The sequence below is a fragment of the Psittacula echo genome (genome assembly GCF_963264785.1).
Source record: "Psittacula echo genome assembly, chromosome: 4".
Classification (NCBI taxonomy): Eukaryota; Metazoa; Chordata; class Aves; order Psittaciformes; family Psittacidae; genus Psittacula; species Psittacula echo.
Window position 1 is genome coordinate 17,963,958 of NC_137738.1, and position 21,493 is coordinate 17,985,450.

Below are 21,493 nucleotides of genomic sequence, written 5' to 3' on the forward strand. Positions count from 1 at the left end.
AAATTTACCTATGTCCTGCACATGTGGGAAGACTGTCAGCAAACCTATGTAAGGTATTCCCAAACCTGAAGCAGGGCTGCAACTTCCCCCAACCACAATTGGCTCTCCGAGTCAGCCTGTAAATACATTTTGTTTATTCTTCAAAGACACATATCTTACACCTTAAGCTGAAAAAGCATGAGAGCTAAAAAGTGAGATGAAAATATGCAAAGAGAAATAGGCAGGACCCAAGGCGGGGCAGTGGACACAGCAAAAGCTTCATTGGCACCACAACAAACAGAAAGGGTTGCAGCATAAGAGCATGAAGCCATCAGAAAGCTTGTCAGGAGTCTGAGGTAACACAGGTTTCCCCTGCATCCCTTCTCTTTGGAGCTAGATGATATCATCCTTCCTGTAGGTTGGCTGAGCACAGGGTAAATCTAGGTGATGATTATGCAAATGGTTCTGCTTCCTATGCAGCCTATCATGAATTTTATTATCAGGGTGCAGGTGAACTGACTTGCCCCAGTACCGGCCAGATAATTACATGGTCATTACTAACCACATTACTGAAAGGTAAATATGCAGTTATTTTTGTCCATAAAATCAGCTCTTTCAACCTTCAGACTAATTCCATATTATTATGCAGCAGTATGTAATTACAATAAGACAGCTTCTACCCTCAAAGAAGCAGTCATTATTCCAAATTAAATCTTTCAGGGTTTTAAGTAAGCCATGCAATCTGGCAGCAGGATTTGTCCTCTACCGGCTACCCAATCAGAATTCTAAAACTGTAAGTAGAAAATAGGTAGTCACGAGACCATGTTACCAGACATAAACACTAACAATTCCTTTGCCATTCAGATTTGGGACCAAACCCACTTTTTTTTTTTTATTATTATTATTTTTCTTTTTTTTTTAGAAAGAAATGCATTATGTGGAGAAACATTGCTCTAACACTTAGCCTTCCCATACCAGAGTCCTGACTCCTGAGAGGAGGCACTGTGAAGTTTCTCTGGAGGTAGATGTTAGGTAAAACAGAAGAGGGAAGGTAGTTTTATCATAACTGCTGATGTTCCTTGTAACTCTTTTCATTTCTTGCAGGTACTGTTGCGTGATTTACCATGGAAAAATTGCTCTGCAGCATCCTGGTGTTTGAAATGGCTGTCATGGTCAATGCTTGTCCCAAATATTGTGTCTGCCAGAACCTCTCTGAGTCACTGGGGACTTTGTGTCCCTCTAAGGGTCTCCTGTTTGTACCACTAGACATAGATCGAAGGACTGTTGAACTCCGACTTGGGGGCAACTTTATTATTAATATCAGCCGACAGGATTTTGCTAATATGTCTGGACTGGTTGACCTTACTTTGTCAAGAAACACCATCAGTTACATACAGCCCTACTCTTTCACTGACTTGGAGAGCCTTCGGTCTTTACATCTGGACAGCAACAGGTTGCCTGACATCGGAGAGGATATTTTGAGAGGCTTAATTAATCTTCAGCATTTGATTTTAAACAACAACCAGCTAAGCAGCATCTCTGATGAAGCCTTTGAAGATTTTTTGCTGACACTGGAAGACTTAGACCTTTCCTACAATAACCTTCGAAACATTCCCTGGGAATCTATAAGGAAGATGATAAACTTGCACCAGCTCAGTTTAGATCATAACCTGATTGATTATATTACAGAGGGGACTTTTGCAGATCTTCAGAAATTGGCCAGATTGGATCTGACATCCAATAGACTTCAGAAACTGCCCCCTGACCCTATATTTGCCAGATCTCAAGTAATTCCATTAGCTGTTACCCCATTTTCTCCACCTTTGTCTCTCAGCTTTGGGGGCAACCCTCTGCATTGCAACTGTGAGCTACTGTGGTTAAGGCGACTTGACAGAGATGATGATATGGAAACTTGTGCTTCTCCTCCAGGTCTAAAAGGAAGGTACTTCTGGTACGTACGAGAGGAAGAATTTGTTTGTGAGCCTCCTCTAATTACACAACATACTCACAAGTTGCTGGTTTTAGAAGGGCAGACTGCCACACTGAAATGCAAAGCCATTGGGGATCCAACCCCTATCATTCATTGGGTGGCCCCTGATGACCGCCTCATTGGGAACTCTTCGAGGACAGCTGTCTATGACAATGGCACCTTAGATATCCTCATCACCACCTCTAAGGATTATGGGACTTTCACATGCATAGCAGCCAATGCTGCTGGAGAGTCCACTGCGACAATTGAACTCTCAATAGTTCAGCTCCCTCATCTCAGCAACAGCACAGGCCGAGCAGCCCCACCAAAATCCAGGCTCTCGGACATCACCAGCTCCAGCAAGTCTAATCGTGGGGAAACAAAAGGCCCACCAGAAAGGGCTGTTCTGGTGTCAGATGTGACCACTACCTCAGCTTTGGTCAAGTGGACAGTGAGCAAGTCAGCCCCTCGGGTAAAAATGTATCAGCTGCAGTACAACTGCTCAGATGATGAAGTCCTAATCTACAGGTAAATGTAATTGTTGTTTGGTCCTCTGATGATGGCAGGGAGCAGAAAGCAGGGTATTCTCACTCTCTTCTACTTTCAGACCTTCTACTCTCAGGTCACTGATTTGACTTAGAATTGAGGTAACACCGCCACCATTATAGTACGTAGTGTGGCGTTAGTGGTGTCTGATAAATTTGCACTGGATCTTTCAGTTTATCTGTTGGTCTGTTCATCCCTCTTCTAAGTCATACATTACATATCTCTGTAGTATTCATTCTTTAACCACAGCTGTTTTCAGTAAAGTTTCCCATTTAGGAAAAAATAGCATCACACTTGGTAGTCTCCTTAGGAAGCTTAACAAAGAAAGAAAAACTTGACAGGCTAGAAGTCAGAAGTTTCCCTTTCCACCTCCTGTGGGTGGGATTGAAACATACTACTGAGAGAGGAAGCAATGTGACAGGAAGTTGTGCTGTCTACCCATAACTCAGGATCCAATTATTCTGTGATTCAAGATTTTGGGTTGTTAGCAAGAGATTTTTCACCTATATGAAAGAACTAGTTCCTACTGTAGAACATCTGTTTTACACAACTAATGGCTGACAACTTTGAGGTATTTAATGTTTTATACCATATTAAGTGCAAGAAGAGATAGAGATAATTTCAAAAGCAATCCCCAAATGTTCATTATGTTTCTGCAGTTATACAACTCAACTGACTTTTAATGATGTAAAGCAGGATTTGGTTTTGCAGAGAAGAAGCAATAAATTTTAGGGATTAAAAATGGGTAGGAACAGCAAAGGAAAACAGTGTTGCTGCTTTTTCCTTCTGTCTTGGAAGAATGATTGACATAGTATGTTCATGATAGTGATGAATCCCTAGAAACCACACTTCCCTGCCTTTTGTATTGCAAAGACAGCAGTATCAGATGCGTTGAGCTGAAGTCTACCTGGCTATGTGTGAGCTACTAGCAGAAGAATCTCATGGCAAAGTAAAACCAAGAACAAAAAATTCGTGTAGCTTTATAAGCATCCTGAAGCCACCGGAGAAAAACTGGATCTGCTAAAGGAATAATGGGATTTGAGTTTTGACTCTGATTTGAGAACAAATTCTAGCCAAAACATAGTCAAAGCTGATGATTCTTCAGTAGTCTGCTGGCCTACAGCCTACTCTGTCCTTTTACCACCTGGAGTGAGAGCTGAGGCACTAGTCAAAAAGAGAGGTAGTAAATGTTCGAGTGATGTTTTTAACTCACTTACAGTGAAATGTAATTCTTTTTTCCAGAACTGAATGCTTAGTTTACATAGAGAAAATTTTGTTCTAGCAATGCTTTTGTGTCAATCAGTTGTAGAACAAAAATAAGGAAGTGATTTATTTACCTACTCCAAACTAATTCTTTGCCAAAAGTAGGAATATTAACATGAAAGTCCAAAGAACATTCTTTTTAAAGGCTATTTATTCAAATATGAAATAATCTGAGAATTTCAGTTCTGTTAACTTTCATTTCTCAATTATCAAAATATGATTAACATATCAATTAGCAGGTGGGAATTATTTGCCTTGCTCTGACTGAGGTACAGAGGAATTTGTGTGTTAGCTCTGGGACTTCCAACTATGTGGAATTAAGTAGAATGAAAGGATAAGATAAAACTAAGTAATGATAAAGTATTAGGAATAGAATGAAAGAAAATTTGACAGTGTCAGGTATTCCTGAGGCAAAGCTTTTGGCAAAAGCTCAACACTATTTAAGATCCTGCGCCCAGTGGAAGTGTGAAAAAATATTCTGAAGGATGTGTATGGTCATATGACACTGTATAGTGAATTTGGCCCAGAGAACAGGAATATCTGCAACCAGAATGCAGAAGCTGTTAGGTGTTGGAAGTGGCTGGTGGTGTTGACTTGCTGAGAAGGAGGAAGGCCAGGGTAAACAAAACAAAACAATGCAGAAGCAAAGACACGTAATCTAGTAGGTGGAGGGGTGAGAATTGGATGCCATGAGCAAAAAAATGAGAGAAAGATGCCATCTTGCCAGCCTGGTCTGGAGGAACAAGTGGCTGTCAAGGTGTCAGGCAACCATAAATTCTTATCCTGTCCCCACTGCCACCTCTCAGTGAGGTTTTGGCCCTTTGTTGCTTTACTTGGTTGTGGCTCAGTTTTCCAAGAGCACAATGAGAAGAACAGTGCTATTTCCAAAAGTCTCCCATCAGGCCTTTTTGAGGATTCACTGATGATGCATAGCTCTTTACATTCACAGCTCAAAAGCATTTCATCAAAGAAAACAGATTTTGTTTTTCTCTATATTTTGCACTGGGGAAAAATGAAGCATTGAAAGATGAAGTGAATTGTCCAGCGTCTGAGAGGTAATCAGTGGCACTCATAATATCAAAACCAGCTCCTATGACTTTCAGTCAGGGAACCACTCAGCCCCTTAGAGTTAATTACCTAAAGCTGTTTTGCTTTAATTTGTCAGATGCATATCACTGCAATGAGCATGTAGAAAAACCTAAGGGAAAAGGATTTCTGCAGTTCTCTGCTCTATAAAATGCTGTGTATGTACTACATGGAATGTGATACTGCTTAGCTGATAAAATGATGAGCACTTAATATATGTTAAGACTTGTCAGTATGCCAGGACTATGCACACTGGCTGTGCTCAGTTTGAAGGAATCCTGCTTCACTAGTAAAAAATGTATGCACAGAAGACAAGAGCTTGCTGTATCTTCTGCTAAGATTTTTTTCATTAATGTTGTACTCACAATGAAAGAGTGAAAGTAGAAGTTCTTTCCTCCCTATTGTTATTAACATCTTTCCTGATCATTACCCAGGACACCAGATCGATTCCTGCTTCTATCCCAGCTGTGATCTTCCACGTGTAGAAGATGCAGATGGTAGAAAGGGGACCTCAGTGGGGTGCGATTTGCCCTATGAAAATTCAGAGGTGCAGTGACAAGCATTTTCTGTTAGGCTTCTTAATTTCACTGAGCTGAAATAAAAATAATTTGAAGTTTGGCTTTAGATATATCAGTGCCATCATAATGAGGATTAGCAGGAGGAGCACGGTTTGTCTGCTTCCACTATCTGACCTTCCCTTGTATTTGCTGTCTCAAGGCCATTGCTGAAGTTAGCAGCAGGTCTTTATCTCTTTCAGTAGACTCAGGATGCACGTTTCTGATACCAATCAGATGAGCACAGTCCTGGATCAGCACTCTGTTCTGCATGGCTTCCAAGAAGAAGAAGCTGGAGGAAAGGGAGTGATAGCTTGTGCTCATGTCTCAGAGAGGCAGGTTGGTCAATGTCAACTTGCACAGACAGCAACTGCCCCTAACATTGGCACCAGATCAATAACCAGAGGCTGCTCAGAGATGACATCCTATATTATCTTTTGCACACCACTGGCAGTAGGGAAGGTTCCTTCTTTAATGGAGCATGCACTTAACTCTTAGTGGTGTCTCAGAGCTTCCAGAAACTGCTTTGACCTATGCTCATGTTGAAAAAGACCCTACAACAGGGGCCTGTGCTGGAATTGTCTGTCACACGCAGGTGAACACCATTGCTTTACTGACCTATGTGTCTCCCCGTGAGTGAGCTCTCTCTGACTTTTTCATGCACTGGTTTTAGTAATCCTGCTGTCAAGATAATGATATTGTTTCACCTGGAACAGAACCAGGATTCCTCTCTTTCTAGGCAGAGTGAGAGGAAACCTTGTTTTGCTGTTTGGGTTTGGGGTTTGGTTTTGTCTAAGTCGCTTTTCTTGATTTTTTTCCTTCTGTATTTTTCCCATTTTCTGATTTATGTTGCTTATTTGTCCTTAATTTTTCTTTCCTCTTCACTACCCTTAACTTTTGCCAACTCACCTTTGTGCTATTCAAACCCATGCTACCCTGGATGGAGAAAATGGCAATTGTTGGTAACATTAAGAAGCCACACCATGACCAGCAGGTGCCACAGAAATAAGATTGCTGTCTCTGTCTTCTGCTCATACACAGGTTATGAGAGCAGGCCCTTTTGAAGTGGAAATAAAAAAAAATCCCTGAGAACTGCAACTCATTTTTTTTTAAGTACTGTCATATAATAAGGTCTTTTTTCTGGCACGTGTGGCCATGGTTCATGCTGCTCTGATCCAGCAAGCTGGATATACATGGGCACTAATGGAATGTACCCATGAGTGCTAAGGGATCTGATTAATGTCAGCATTAAGACATTAACTTTGAACAATCATGGCACTTGGGAAAAATCCTGAGAACTGGAGGAAAGCAAATATCACTTCTATCTTCAGAACAGGCAAGAAGCAGGACCCAGGGAACTACAGTCAATGCAGCCTCACCTCAATCCCTGGAAGATGATGGAGCAACTAATTCTGGGTATAATTTCCAGGAATGTGATGGACAAGAAGGTGATTTGGAGTCATCAGCACAAACCTGATAATGTTTTATGATGAAATAACTAGGTTGGTAGATGAGGTGAGAGAGCAGTAGAGGACTATCGTGAAGTCACTATGGCTTTCAACACTGTCATGTAAGATTGTTGTAGAGAAGCTGATGAAGTATGGCTGGATGAGCAGTGGCATGGATTTAAAACTAGACAAATGGCTGAGCCAGGGGAGTTGTGATGAGTGGCATGAAGTCTAGTTGGAGACCGGTAACTAGCAGTACATCTCAAGAGTCAGTGCTGGTCTACAACCTATTTGACATCCTGTCCTATTTAATATCTTCATTAATGACCTGTATGATGGCACAGAGTATACCCTCAACAGTTTGCTGATGACACAGAATTGTGAGGAGTGGCTGATATAACAGTGTCATCCAGAGAGGCCTCAACAGCCTGGAGAAATTGGCTGTTAGAGCAACCCCATGATATTCAACAAGAGGAAATCCCAAGCCCTAACACTGAGGAGGAATAAACCCATGCACCAAATATGCTGGGAGCTTTGCAGAAAAAGATCTGGGAGTCCTGGTGGACATGAGATTAAACATGAACCAGTGATGCATCTTTGCCATAGGTTAATGGTACCCTGGGCTGCATTAGGAGGAGTGTTGCCAGAAGGTTAAGAGAGGCAGTCCTTCCTATCTATTCAGCATTGATGAGGCCACACCTGAAGTATTGTTCTGTCTCCTCAGTACAAGAGAGATATGGGCATACTGGCAAGAGTCCAGCAAAGAGCCACTAAGATAATTAAGGAACTGGAGCACCTCATATGAGGAAAGGCAGAGAGACTTATGACTGTTCAGCCTGGAGAAGTAAAAGCTCGAGGGAGAACTCATCAATGTGCAGAAATATCTGCAGGGAGAATGCAAGAATGGAGAGTCAGGCTTTTCTCGGTGGTGCCCAGTGCTAGGGCAAGAGGCACCATCTGAAGGTACACAGGAGGTTCCATGTGAACATCAGGAAATACTTTTTTACTGTAATGGTAACTGAGCACTGGCACAGGTGGCCCAGAGAGGTGCTAGAGTCCCCATTCTTGGAGATACTCAAAAGCCATTTGGATATGGTACTGGTAACTGCGCCTACCTGGCCCTGCTTGAGCAGAGGGGTTGGACAAGATGACCTCCAGAGATTTCTTATAGCCTCAGCCACACTGTGTTTCTGTAATTCTCAGTGCTGCTCAGGCCGGAACTTCCTTTGGCACTGTGAGCTAATCTCTGAAGAAAAGATAATTGTAACTATCCCTCTAGAAAAGTACAATGCAATTTGCAAAGGCCAGAGCCAGGTAAATTCAGGCATGTTTAGAGTTATGTGGGTTTAATGCAGCAGCTTTCATCCTTTTCTGTAATATAAACCACCCTTAAACACACACTGATAGCAATAAATGTGTATTATACCCATCACTTTTGGTGAAGACCAGAAGTGTGTTTGCAAAACACACAAGTGAAAATTACCTCTTATTTGAATAAAAAACATGCAGGAAGAGTAACCAGTGTCCAAGAGAGAAAGGGATGGAAAAAGACCAAAGGTCTTCAAAGCAATGTACTTAGACTTAAGGTTGAAGAGGCAAACTCTAGGAGACCTGCTCTATCATAGAAATCCTATCTGCTCCTGGAAAAGTTGAGAGTAGATTTGTCTTAGCCTAGACTCTCCTTTCACAAGTGTTTCAGATGTTTAAGAACAGACTTATAATCAGATCAACTTAGGCACTGGCAGAGTTAATGCATTTTGAATAAGGGACTCAGAAAAATGTAAAAATTTTCAAAATAGAATCTTTGGGGCTCAGTTTCTCATCTGTTACCTGAGGTGACAGCACTGGCTTGCCTCACAGGGATAAATGCATTAGAAGATACTGTGGAACCAGGAGCCCACATAAATGAGTAGGGAGAATGTTGCTTTGAAGTCATTGTGTGGTCTGCAGCAACAGAAATAGTCATGAATTATTAAGATGGAGCATTACATAACTGCAACACTTAAATTCAAATAAGGCATCTGGGGACAGAGATTGTGTCTTTTTTTATGTGTAGAGCACCCTGCATGATGTGGGACCAAATCTCAATTTTGGCCATCAGGTATTGGTGAAATATAGAAATTCACTACTATTTCAAAAGATGAATAAATCTGCAAGTGTTTTGAGGAACTTCCCAGGTCATACTTAGCCTTCTGGCTGTGTTTTGAGTTAAAGTGATGATGCAGCCACTTAAAAACGTGCATCTGAAGTGCGGCACTGCCATTAAATTTATGAGAGATTTAGATGTTTTATTTTGTGGTGTTTCATACTAAGGGTGATAAAAACAGCAGTACAAGTTGAGAATTACTGTAGCACTATAGTCTCCCTAGCTTATAAATTCAACACTGGAAGAAAAAGTATTTTATATATTTATGAATGCTTATTTTTTCCATATATATTTTATGTAGCATGCAGTCTAAGCATTACAGTATGAATAAATAGCTCCATATCTCCAGTCTATTTAAACAATGGTGCCATGGATTTGATTACCTAAACAGTATAATAATGATTTACATTTACACAGCTTCTTTTACTGCAAGTGCTTTACAGAGTGACTGAACCAACATCACTCCACCAACCACTGCTATCCTGTCATCTCTCAGTTAAATATTAGCTGCAGTTTGCCAGTCAGGTGATAGTGCAACTCCACTTTATGAGTAAAAAATAACTTCAGTCTCAGTATTTGTGGATACTTTAACTTAGGTAGAAAGTAATTTTTTGAATTTCCCACAGTGTATTAGGATAAATATACCCATGTACTCTTCCAGTCAGCTGCATGTCAGTAAGAAAATGCTTTATGATGAAAGTGCTGCAAACTTCAGAAATACCTAAATTGTGTAAGGATGTTCTCTCAAACAGCAGTGCCACAGTGCCACTGTCTAGATTGCTAATGCTTCTTGAAATGAAAGCCTGTTGTGTAGAGGTCTACCAGCTAAAGACTGAAAACAGGAAGCAATGCCCTGCTGTGTTAGAACACATAATCTCAACAGCCTGATGCTGTAGTGAAGCATGGTTACATTATTTTCCCTCTGAGGAAAGTTAGCAATACATAGCTTTGGTAATTTTAGAAAAGGCAGAGGATTCATTTATTCTGAAAGGCCTGAACATCTTTCCTTACTCATGATTCAGACTGAAGTGGGTTCATTCAAATGAAGACTTACAGGTAAATGCCTGCCACTATTCTACCCCATTTTCAGTTCCACCTCTGTCTCTATCCTCACTAGGCACTAACTTTCCTTCATGGCTCACAGCTGGCACAAAAATCCCTCCTAAGCCTCCGCATATGAGCCAGTTATTCTGGCTGCATTGTATCTAGGATACAAACTTTGATTTGGTCAAAGCATTTATATATTTAGACACTGACCAAAACAACCATTGGGAGGAAGGACATGAAGACATTAATTATCATGTATTAATAATTGGTATTTGACAGGTTGAGATAGTAACTGTATAAAAATAAAAAAGTGAAGTCACAGTCCTAAAGGGAAGCAAAATTTGTATAAGCAGAGCAGTGAATTTTTGACATGGATATTTGGTACTTCAGGTCATTTGAGAGTGGTTTGCAGCGGTAGTGTGTATTGACTCCTAGAGGACTTTCAGCAAATGGAAGCTTGCTGAAAGACATCAGGCGTAATGAAGAAGCTGCTTCACAGAAACATGTATTCTGAGACTGGGGGGGTTTGGGGTTTAATTTGCATCTGTTGAAAAAAAGCTTCATCTAGCCTTTAGTTTTTATTTTGTTTCTCTTGCTGAGAGAAATACAGGGACAAGGGAGGGTTAGGGTGTTTTTTTTTTGTCTACTTGTGTTTATCCCCTTCTCCCCTCTTGCAATCTGAGACATGTTTGAAGAATAAGAAAGAAAATGTGGTGGAAATGAGAAAAATTATATTATTACCAGATAATGAGGTGGAAAATGGAAAATAGAAATATAAAATGTAAAAGAAATATATTTCTATATAAATGTAATGAATAAATGAAAAATAAGCAAGAGTTAAAGAAAAGTAGATTTACCTCTTAGTATTGTTACAAAAGTAATCCTAGGTTGCTATGATAAACCATCATTCACCTGGTGAATGTATAGAAATCGGTGAGAAATCCATTGGTGAGAGCCACTTCAGTTCATGATGAGCAGAGGCAGACCATGCAGATGCTACCCAAACCAATAGTTTCTTGCTTGATAATTGCCACAGAAAGGCAAAATACTAAATGGTCTCTGATCCCTACAGGAGATACGTCACTTTACGTGAGTCTGTAAAACATATGCGAGAGCATGTGAGAGGGCGCTTGCATTACTGCTGCCCACTCTGCAGTGCCCCAGCATAGCAGAGAAGGGTAAGACAGCATCTTTCACTGTCTTGGAGGCATTCTCATTTCCTTCAAAGTTTAACAGCAGTCAAATAACATTTATTGAGGTACGTGGAGAGGTTGTATGCTACAATTCTACCCCTGAGCTCAGCCTCAGGTGCTGAATACAAACACACAGAGCCTGAATCTCATCTACAGCCCCTGTTGTGCTTCTGGGAAGAAATCCACCAGAGCCAGGGGCAGTGTGCAGGGTGGAAAGGAAATCAGAATTGGTTTTCAGCATAAGACAGCAGTACTGTCATTTTATCTCAGCTGCTAATTATTTATTTAGCTCCTCAAAGGCTCAGAACTTTTACTTGAGGGGAATTCAGGATGAGCTAACTCTTGCCTATAACATCTGCCGCATCCCCTCCTTGGGCTGCTTCAAACCTGAATACCAGGAGCTGTCTCCACCCATCATTGCAATAATGAGCTACACATCTGATGCCTAAAAGAACTATTGAAATAAGATTTTGATTAAGCTTCAGGTGAGTCAACAATCTGATCTCTAAATGAAAAATTTTAACACATTCAAATTCATACCAATCCTGAATATTAAGAAGCCAGCAGAGTTGCACAGTTACTACTATCTTTTGTACTTCAAATCTAGGACAGATTTAGAGCAGTTCATGTGCTGCTCTATGAAAAAAACTGTTGCTACTTGCTGATCTTTTAATGGTAACAACCTCCCAAGTCATTCATAGTCATGTAAAATAAGAATAGTTAGCACTGATAGTTACAGGTAACTGATCAAATGCTTGACTGAGCACTCAGAAGGGAGTAGCCATCGTTGACTGATGGGCTTTGGTTGAGTATGAAAATCTTGTATTTTAAGGATTACCATTGTTTTCTAGAGAGATGGGGGAATAAGGAGGTTAAATATTTAGCTTAAGGTAATCGGTAAACCAGTTGAAGAAACAACATGATTCACGGCTGGGGACTAGTCCTGATTTAGCCTTCAACATGTTCATAATAAAGTCCTTCCTCACATTTCAAATCAGATAATTTCCCATCATAAAGTCGTAATTTGGAGATAAAATATAGCATTCTTGATGCTGTTACTGCTGTTAAATGTGGGTTAGAAATCTGTTGACTTGGGAAAGGCACCTTCAGTAGTATTAAACTCAGATCAGGGCTTTGTTGTAATCATGTGCCTATACAACAGATGTGTGTGGTCTCCTTAAAGGAACAGTAAAAACAATGAGTCTTGATTTCATAGAATCATAGAATGGTTTGGGTTGGAAAGGACCTTAAGATCATCTATTTCCCAGGGACACCTTACAGTAGACCATGTAGCCCAAGGCTCTGTCCAACCAGGCCTTGAACACTACCAGGGATGGAGCATTTACTACTTCTTTGGGCAACCTGTTCCAATGCCTCACCACCCTCACAGTAAAGAACTTCTTCCTTATATCTACTGTGAACTTCCCCTGTTTCGTTTAATCCCATTACCCCTTGTCCTATTACTACAGTCCCTGATGAAGAATCCCTCTCCAACATCCCTTGTAGGTCCCCTTCAGACGTTGGAAGGCTGCTGTGAGGTCTCCACACAACCTTCTTTTCTCCAGGCTGAACAGCCCCAACTTTCTCAGCCTATCTTCATATGGGAGGTGCTCCAGCCCCTTCATTATCATCGTGATCCTTCTCTGGGTTTCCTACAACAGTTCCGTGTGCTTCTTGTGTCAAGGACACCAGAACTGCACACATTACTCCAAAAGCAGAGTAGAGGGACAAATTTCCTCCATACTTTGTATGTGTAATTTCCTCCATACTTAGGATATGTAATGCACACTTAAGCACCCAAAATGCTCCACTTGATGTCCAAGTTTTCAATTCTTCAGGTGGTGCCTGCAGCAGGTTCACAAAACTCCTTGTTTCCCCAGTGCTGATGCATTAAGTTCCAGGTGTTTTCAGAGATCCACTATAATCTCTTCTCCATTTTGTGTCACAGCTGCTGACATCTCGGTCCTTTTAGGAGACATGGAAAAACCATCAGTGACCACAGAGTGTGACTACTACTCCTAGCCTTTCTAAATCTATCTGAGAACTTCCTCCCTCCCCTCACCTCAGCCTTCATTTTAACTGGGACACCAACAATCTAGGTAATTTCCAGACTACTAAGAAATCTTCTTTAAGAATGGTGACCCTAGAGTAAAACTAGTGGCTGAAAACTACTTGCTTGATGGAGAGGATGATTTGTTTTAACCCACAGGTGTTTTGCAAGAGAGTTTATATATATATATATATATATATATAAAGCTTAAAAACATAAAGTATTCCTAAAGCATATTCAGATGTTATGGCCTTATTTCACGGCCATAGCTGCAGATTCACCTATCTAATTGCTTGTTCTGAATTTCCTATTATACCTTCTTTTTCATACTTGGCTTTCTGTTCTTATGTTCAGGTTTTTTTCAGAAAAACTGTACTTTTTATACAATAATTGCACCAATTAACCCCAACATAAGATAGAAATTATACAGCTCTAATTCCTTAGAGAAATTACTTAGAATTTGTAATTTGAAAAATATAGAACTGAAAAAGACACAACACCAGAAAAATAAAAAAGGATGGACACACTGGACTAAATACGTTATATCATAAAGTCTTCATTGGCTTTAGCTCTTACAACCCTTGTTACTTTTGGATTTGCATATAATAAGCACAACATATGCATTCAGAGTAAGCAAAAGTCATTCTTTTCAGGTGGTCCAGTACAAGGTGGATGCAACATTTGTTTCTCATTCAAATCTATTTTGAAGCTTTAATTGAGATGCTGATGATGAGTAGTCTCTGTGTTAATGCTCTGGTCAGGGAAAGATGAAAGAAGAGGATTTCAGACAAGCTGAGGACCTTAAAACTTGAGGCAGAAATCAGATTCATGCTTCACGTAACTCTTTGAGTGTTGTAGGTTTTCAGTGAAGGCTACAAGGAAGTCATTTATCCTTTCTCTGTTCTTAAAAGAGCACAGGAGAAATGTAGATCAAATTTTCAACAGCAAAGAAAGAAAATATTAGGTAATGGATGTTTTTGAAAACATAATATGGGTTATTTCATTGCCATATTACCCTTTTCCCCCAGTATGTCTTGGGGGAATAGTAATGTCTTGATTTACAGTCTAATATGAGGGCAATAGAGACATGTTCCCTGTAATCCATAATAATCTGTAATAGGGCCAAGCACAAAGGTAACCCAGTCCTGTCTGAGGATAACAGGCTAGTACTATAGTTGAAACTATAATGTCATTGAGAAACTTCTCTGTTTAAAATGAAATGTTCTGATTTTCAAATGCAGCCCAGCCAACAGGCGGATAGATCTGCCTCATTTCCACAGCCCTGCTCATGTCTCAGAATCACAGCATGATCATATTAGGTCCCAAAGTATTTGACAAGAATACCACAAAGAGATGCTTTCCATGGAAGGCAATGGGAATTAGTTTCAGCCTTTGACAGAGGGCACTTTAAAGTGGAGCAAAATCAGCTGTGTGCCACAGCAACAGAGAGAGAGGCATTGGTGCTGGGCAAGAGAGATACTTGGCTAACATCCTCAGATGAAGGAGAGCTCATCCACTGGAGGTTACAGCTGTGCTTTTAGGGTGGTTGAAAAAACCCTGTAGACAGCAAGGTAAGGCTATACCATAACCCCCTTCTGGTTTACAGATTAGTTTATGTGCAGAGATGAACAGTTTGAGACAGCCATCGCTAGATGTGAATTTGTGATGAACTTGCCCATCTGTCCTCCCTCCCCTTCCTCTTGCATCACTTTGAATTTGCCTGTTTTAATTTTGTAATATATTTATTACCTTATAATTTACTTAATTTTGACAAGAAAACAAATACAAGAGCTGTTTGTTCAACCCAACACTTTTTTCCCTTTTTTTAATTATCTGTTTTTTCAATCAGCTTGGATTTTGGAATTGGTTCTTATGCAGATATCTCAAACCATGCTCTGAATTTTTTTCAGAGTGGGGATTGCATAGGCAGTAGCTGCCCGATAGACATATGGGCAGCTAACAGTATCAAGGCACCCCACCAGCAGCTCTGCTGTCTGGCAGATTGCCTCAGATAGTCAGGCTAGATGAATCAGTCCTTCTGCCGGTGCTGAGAGTGGGAGCTGCTTGTTCTGCTTGTGCAGAATGAGAAGTACACATGATAGTGATTACTGAGCCTCCCCGCATGTTGTACTACAGTGTTGAGATGCAGATCCAAGTGAATTTGAATTTTGCTAATATGAGTGTGTACAGGCAGAATTTCAGCTTTCAGGTTACTCTGGGGCAAGGTTGGGTCTCCAGCCTGCTGTGTGCAAAGGTTCATGGCCTGGGAGTGTCATGGGGAGGAATTTGACAGCACTGCCAGGGTTGGGCAACAGGAGAGGGGTAGAGAAATGAAGGTAATTGGCTTGAAACCATCCTGTCTTTCTTTGTGTCTTCACTTTCATCCCTGAAAGGGGGGCACGTGTTTGGTAAGATGAGCAGGCAATAGAGACAAGAACACCCCTGCTTCTCTCCCCCACTCCTTTGATGCTTGCAGCTTCCTCCTGTTGCTGTTACAATGGTGTGACAGTGTCTTGCTCTGAGCAGGCAGAAGGAGGAACAGCCACCATGGAAGGAGTCACCTCAGCGACCACAGGCTGCTGGCTGAGCAGAGGGCAATGACAGCCCCACGTGCTCTGAGTGGTCAGACAAACCTCCTGCACTTTCAGTGGCATGAGCAATGCTGCAGAGGTACCTCTGATAGATGCTTGGCTCTTGTATGATTTGCTTAGGGACATAGAATCATAGAATAGTTAGGGCTGGAAAGGAACTGAAGATCATCTACTTCCAATCCCCTGCCACGGGCAGGGATGCCTCACACTAGACCATGTTGCCCAAGGCTCTGTTAAACCTGGCCTTGAATACTGTCAGAGATGAAGCATTTACGAGCCATGGAGAGGTCACAAGGTTATAAATATGGCTAGTAGTTCAAATTCTGTTTTCTTTCTCAGCGGCACTAATGCCTTTTGTGAGATGAAGAGCTGTTTACAAGAGGAAGGATGAAATAAACACTGGAAGCAGGATTCATGCCTGTGAAGAGCATTAATAAAAGCCTGAGGGACCACAGCAGTCCCATTTCAGGGTTCAGTACTGCACTTTTGTACAGCACCAGGTTAGAGTGGGATGAAGAGGTGATAAGACCTTGTGCAATACAAACTGTTACTAATGGAAGCATATGAAATTTTAGCTGTTGATTGGGTTTTTTTCTAAACTAAAAGATAATATTGATGTTCATTTCACCTTTTCTCTTTGTTTTCCCCATCCAGGCTCTCTCGTGGTAGATAATTATATTGTCTGTGATTTAATTAGCTAATTGTGCCAGAGTTGGAGTATTTTTTCAGAGTAAATCCTTTTATTTAGTTGTTCCTAAGCAGCTTCTGTTTGGATTTTCTCCTAGAATTTTCTTTGTATGTCATTATGTGGTAGCACAGATGTTTATAACTGGTTCATTGGGGTGTTTAAATATGACAGTTATCCAAGCGGAGTGAAAAGAACAGCAGTATGGAAGGCAGAAGCTTCATACTCCTGGAAGTAGCACACTGACTTACAAATTCTGCAAAATTTTGTTGATATTTTTGCAATAATATTTGGAAAATAATTATATGGCTTTACTCCAGAAAAAGTTATTTCAATCTTCATATTAACACCTTTAAAGGACACATTATATCTAGCACATATAAGGCTTTTTGAATCTGGCCTTTGCATCTCCAAACAAACAAAAAAATTCTTTTCGTTAGCAGGCTTAGTTTGTCAGTATATAAATCTTGTTTCTGTTGCTAGCTGTACTTTAGGCAAAGATTTCAGTGCTCACTGAGGTGGTGAACTAGTGGTTACAGGTAAATGTAATCAAAGCTTTCTGATCTTTCTTGAAAAATCCAAAGAAGACAAGCAGTAACACAGAGAAGCAGGCAAGGAGAGCTGCTCCTTGGCCTGATTAGCACACATAGCGGTAAGTTTTATGTTGTTGTGTCATGGAATTGTAACCTATGTATTTTTACTAGTGATGTCTAACTCTTGCAAAGTCTTGCATTACCTTGTAGTGGTGATGTCCAATCATGCTTCTCCATCCTGTGCTATTTCATAGCTGCCCATTTAGAGTTACAAGGTGGTGTTCAATTATCAAAGGTGTTATTGAGCAAAGTCTTATTAGAGTTTTTGCTGTCTCCCTGCTTTCACTGTGTGTATGTGGGACTGTGCTGTAGACAATTTTCTTCCTTCTTCTTTCTTGGCACCCCTTGGATGTGCCTAGTCACAGTAACAAGGCCAGGGCTTTGATGAAACAGTTAGGAACCTACATTTATTATAAACTTAGTCAGGATCTTACTGTAGCTCAAGGTGGCCAAGCTGTGAGCTTACAGCTGCGTGGTGCTGAGAAGCATCAAGCTTTGCAAGTCATCAGGACTCGCCTCCTAAAAGTTTGCTCATCTCCATAACTCTCCAGTTAAGATTTGATTAACAAGCTTGCAGAGCTTCATGTGTCTGTTAGTGAAATTATATATTTGTACTAGGTTAAAACCGGTTTTCTACCCCTCATTACCTGATCTTATTCCAGAAACTTTCCATGTTTTTTGGGCAGCAAAGTGAGTCCAGGAAAAGCTATTGAAGCAGTCCTTTTTCTAACTTGGAAAAGTCCCTGAGGACATGGTCTGCAAATGTTTCCATGGCTTCCACCATTTTCCTCCCTTTTGCCTAAACCTGGTTAAGATTCTTGATGTCAGGGAAGTATATACTCAAAAAAGCTGCAGGCTGCTTTTCAAATCAGGTCACATTTACTAGTTCCCAAACATGAGATGTTAACTTGGGGAAATTTTGAAGCTAGTGTCTCTTTTTACCCAAAGCTATCCTTGATCTGCCTTAAAATGGAACAGAACCACAAAGTAATCGATTGCTTCTTACATTGAACAAGGAGCAGATTTAACAACTAATTTTTAAAAAAAGAGAAAAAATAAAACAACACACTAGTTGGTCTCACAATCGTTACAATAGCATGAAACATCTGTCTAGCACACCCTCCAGCCACCTGCCTCTGCAATGGCTGTGAAGAAGCAAACCATATTTCAACTCTGTTTTATTTTCTAGCCCTGTTTAAAATGGAACAAACCCTGGAATATTTGTCCCATGGGAAATTCCAATATTGCAACATCTGTTTCTGTCAAGAATTAGGCTGAAAATTCTCCATAAAAGTTGCTTTGTTTGCTTATGGAAAGAAAACTTGAAAAATATATTTGCTGGAAAATGTAGAAATGTTGCTATCAATCTCATTGTGAATGTTACAGCTTTAGGAGTGACAGCCCCATCCCCACCATACAACATGCCCCTTGGGGAGTTACTCTCCTCCCGGAAGCAAAGCTCCTTAAATTAATTACTGTCGTGGAAGGGACTCAGTCGGAGATCAATGTGATCAGACAAAGCCATTTATTATAGAAAACTAACTCTTCATATACTATTTCTTCAAGTTGTTTGCACTAACTTGGCCCATTGTGATTGGATACATATCTGTGAGGCCCTTAACAACTAACATATAATTGGTTAAGCACAGGTGTGAGAACCTGACCTTCAAAGTTTTCCAACAGTCCTCAATTTAGCAACTCAGTAAATTCCAGCTCCTTCTTATCTTGCTGGGATTCCCACTCCCAGTGCCTGACTCCCATCCTCCTTCGTCTTTTGTTGTCCCTTGGTTCATGTCGAACTCCACGTAGGCACTTGCTGATCTGGGTATGTGGCTGTTCTTTGCCAGAAAATAATCCACAAATTACATTCACTTTTCTCTCTCTCCCTTCACCACAGAGGTCTTCCTTCCCTGCATGTTGTTTCTGCTGTCAGCCCCTGCAGTGATAAAGATATGTTCAGGGTGTTCAAGGAGAAGGGGCAACTGTCTGTGACTGGGAATGAGCAGGGCCCATGGTGGAGGAGCAGAGCAAGGGCCTGAAACAAAGCATTGCAAATGACAGGGAGAGGAAGAACATTGTAGCTCCCCACAGCAATAGCTTTCATTTTAATCTCCCTGACAAGAAAAACCTCCTCAATCTAGGAGAAACCCCTATTTTAACACTAGAAATATGTTTCGTTTAGGGTATCCAACCAGCCTTGCCATCAGAATTCTGAGGTTTTGCTAGATGCATCCATCTAGTGCCTATAAGAGCTTTGAACATGTAGTCTGAGAGACATCCAACTAATACAAGATGCTTGTGCACTTTACACAAGCTCCCTCAGGGAGGGGATGATTTGGCATGAACCATGAATCCCTCTGCCAGTCAGAAACCAAATTGCCTCTGCCTTATGAAGCCACAGCTGCAGGAGTTGAGAGCCTAGGGCTAAAGTTTGTGTCCTGGGAGCCATCGTATGTTTCAGTCATTTTCTGACACTAGCAATAGATACTACACTTGTCCTAGTCACATCCTCCCCCTAAGATTTACACTTCCGTGAAACAATAGATCTCTCGTACATTTTCAGATGTTTTGCTCAATTTTGAGTGCATGACTTTTTGTCTTTTTCCTCATGGTGACAGCACAGCTTACCAGGTGGCACACATTGCTGTTTATCTGCAGTGCTGTCTCATACATGTTTTTTTAATGATTTAATGTTCAAAAAGGCAGAGAGCTGCACAATGTTTAGCTAAAGGTAGAGAAATGAAGATGGAAGATACAAGATGAAAAACGTGATATGTGAACACATAAAAAGGAACGTGAAGGAATAGAGATTAATGTGGGGGGGACGGAATTTTGTTTATCTTTCCTCCTCCTTTCTGTTCCTAAATATGAATTGCATGTAACTGCTTACTGTAATCATTATTTCTTTTCATTTTGTTCCGCTATGGATTTTTCTAGAAATCAAGAGCTGAGTAGAGCTAGTCACAACAGATCACTTGTCAGGACTGGACCCTCTTTTTCCACTTCTGATTTAATCAGTGCTCAAACCGAGATTTCTTCAGCTTTTTTTTCTATTCAGAATTATCAGGCTAGAGGTTTTATGAGACTTTTTGCTAACAGTGTAATTATGAGAACAAGAGTTCTGACTTCTCTGTGCAGAAGGTTTTTTTTTATTTAAATGTTTCCTAGTCAAATAATCTGGGGCTGTGTTTTATGATTTGCTGGTTTTTTTCCCATATGTTCTCTCTTCCCACCCTACTATTTTGAGATATCTTTAATGCTAACCATTATTTTACTGTGCACAGGTAGATTAGTATATACTTAGGGCACAGTGTTTTCAGTCAACATAGGATGTTCCTGATACCATATGTCTATCATAAACATAATGGCAACTAAGCTTGAGATAATCACAGATGAAAGCAACCTGCCATGAGGACTTGGAGATAAGAAATGCAGTATCGCTTCCTAAGGATGGGTTAACACTCAAAGTTCTCTAAAAATTCAATATTTTCTCTACTCCAGCACACGGGTAGCATGAGGTGTTTTCTTTTGCTGTAGAGCAACCCAGGAATGGAAACAGAACAGCTTTTTCTGTGGGTTCTGGTCCTATTTTGCATCCTCAGAAGCTATGGAAATCTCACTGCTGTTCACACAGATTTGGATAAGCACCAAAACTTTGCAGAGACTGACTTTCAAAGAAATATTCAAGTTTTTCTTAATTAGGCCATCACTAACTCTAAATATCTGTAGGTAGGACAACTCAGAAAATTGTACGTCTTTTTCTCCCAAAATGAAATTATGCAACATAAAATAAAATAAAAAAAAAGTAGGAAATAATATTCTATTCCATTAAAATTTTAAAGGTTTTTACTGAAAAACAAGCAATAAAAAAGAGCTTCCTAAGTTCTGCTTTTAAAAATGGATAACTGAAAAGGCTAATTTATTTTTTTCTTGAACCTGTGAACACACTTATTAAAAATAAAAGATGCAAATAAAATTACTTCATTTTAAGATCTCTTTTTTTAAATAAGCCACAGCTTCAGAGAGCTATGGGAGGCTTTTCTGTTATGAGTCCAGAAAAGCTCTGTTAATCTTCAAAGCAGAACTTTACAGTGTGTAGCTGAGAGTTCCTTCAGTTAGCATTTTGACAGTCTCACATACCTTTTGTTTTGGTTACAAAAACATTGAGCGTAGCTGACAACCTACACAAACAGACTGCCTGACTCCCCAGAAGAGGTTTCCAGAGCAGAGTGACAGCTGCTCTCCCTTTCCTTGGGGTTCACATCTCAAATGAATCTGTGAGCTGGACTCACCACAGCCCCAAGCAGGAGGACTGGTCTCCTGCATTGCCAGGATGGGGTCAA

The 21,493-nt window shown here is 40.5% G+C and overlaps 1 protein-coding gene across 1 annotated transcript in view; it reads left to right on the top strand.

Annotated features, from left to right (window-relative positions):
- Positions 1-746: 746 nt before the first annotated feature.
- The window catches only part of LRFN2 (leucine rich repeat and fibronectin type III domain containing 2), a gene marked incomplete at its 3' end in the record, with an annotated part of 40,225 nt that continues 19,478 nt past the window's right edge, over positions 747-21,493 (top strand). The window contains exon 1 of the mRNA XM_080616094.1: positions 747-2,476. Coding sequence (XP_080472220.1) covers positions 1,104-2,476 — 1,373 coding nt within the window. The 5' untranslated portion in view covers positions 747-1,103. The remainder of the gene's footprint in view (positions 2,477-21,493) is intronic.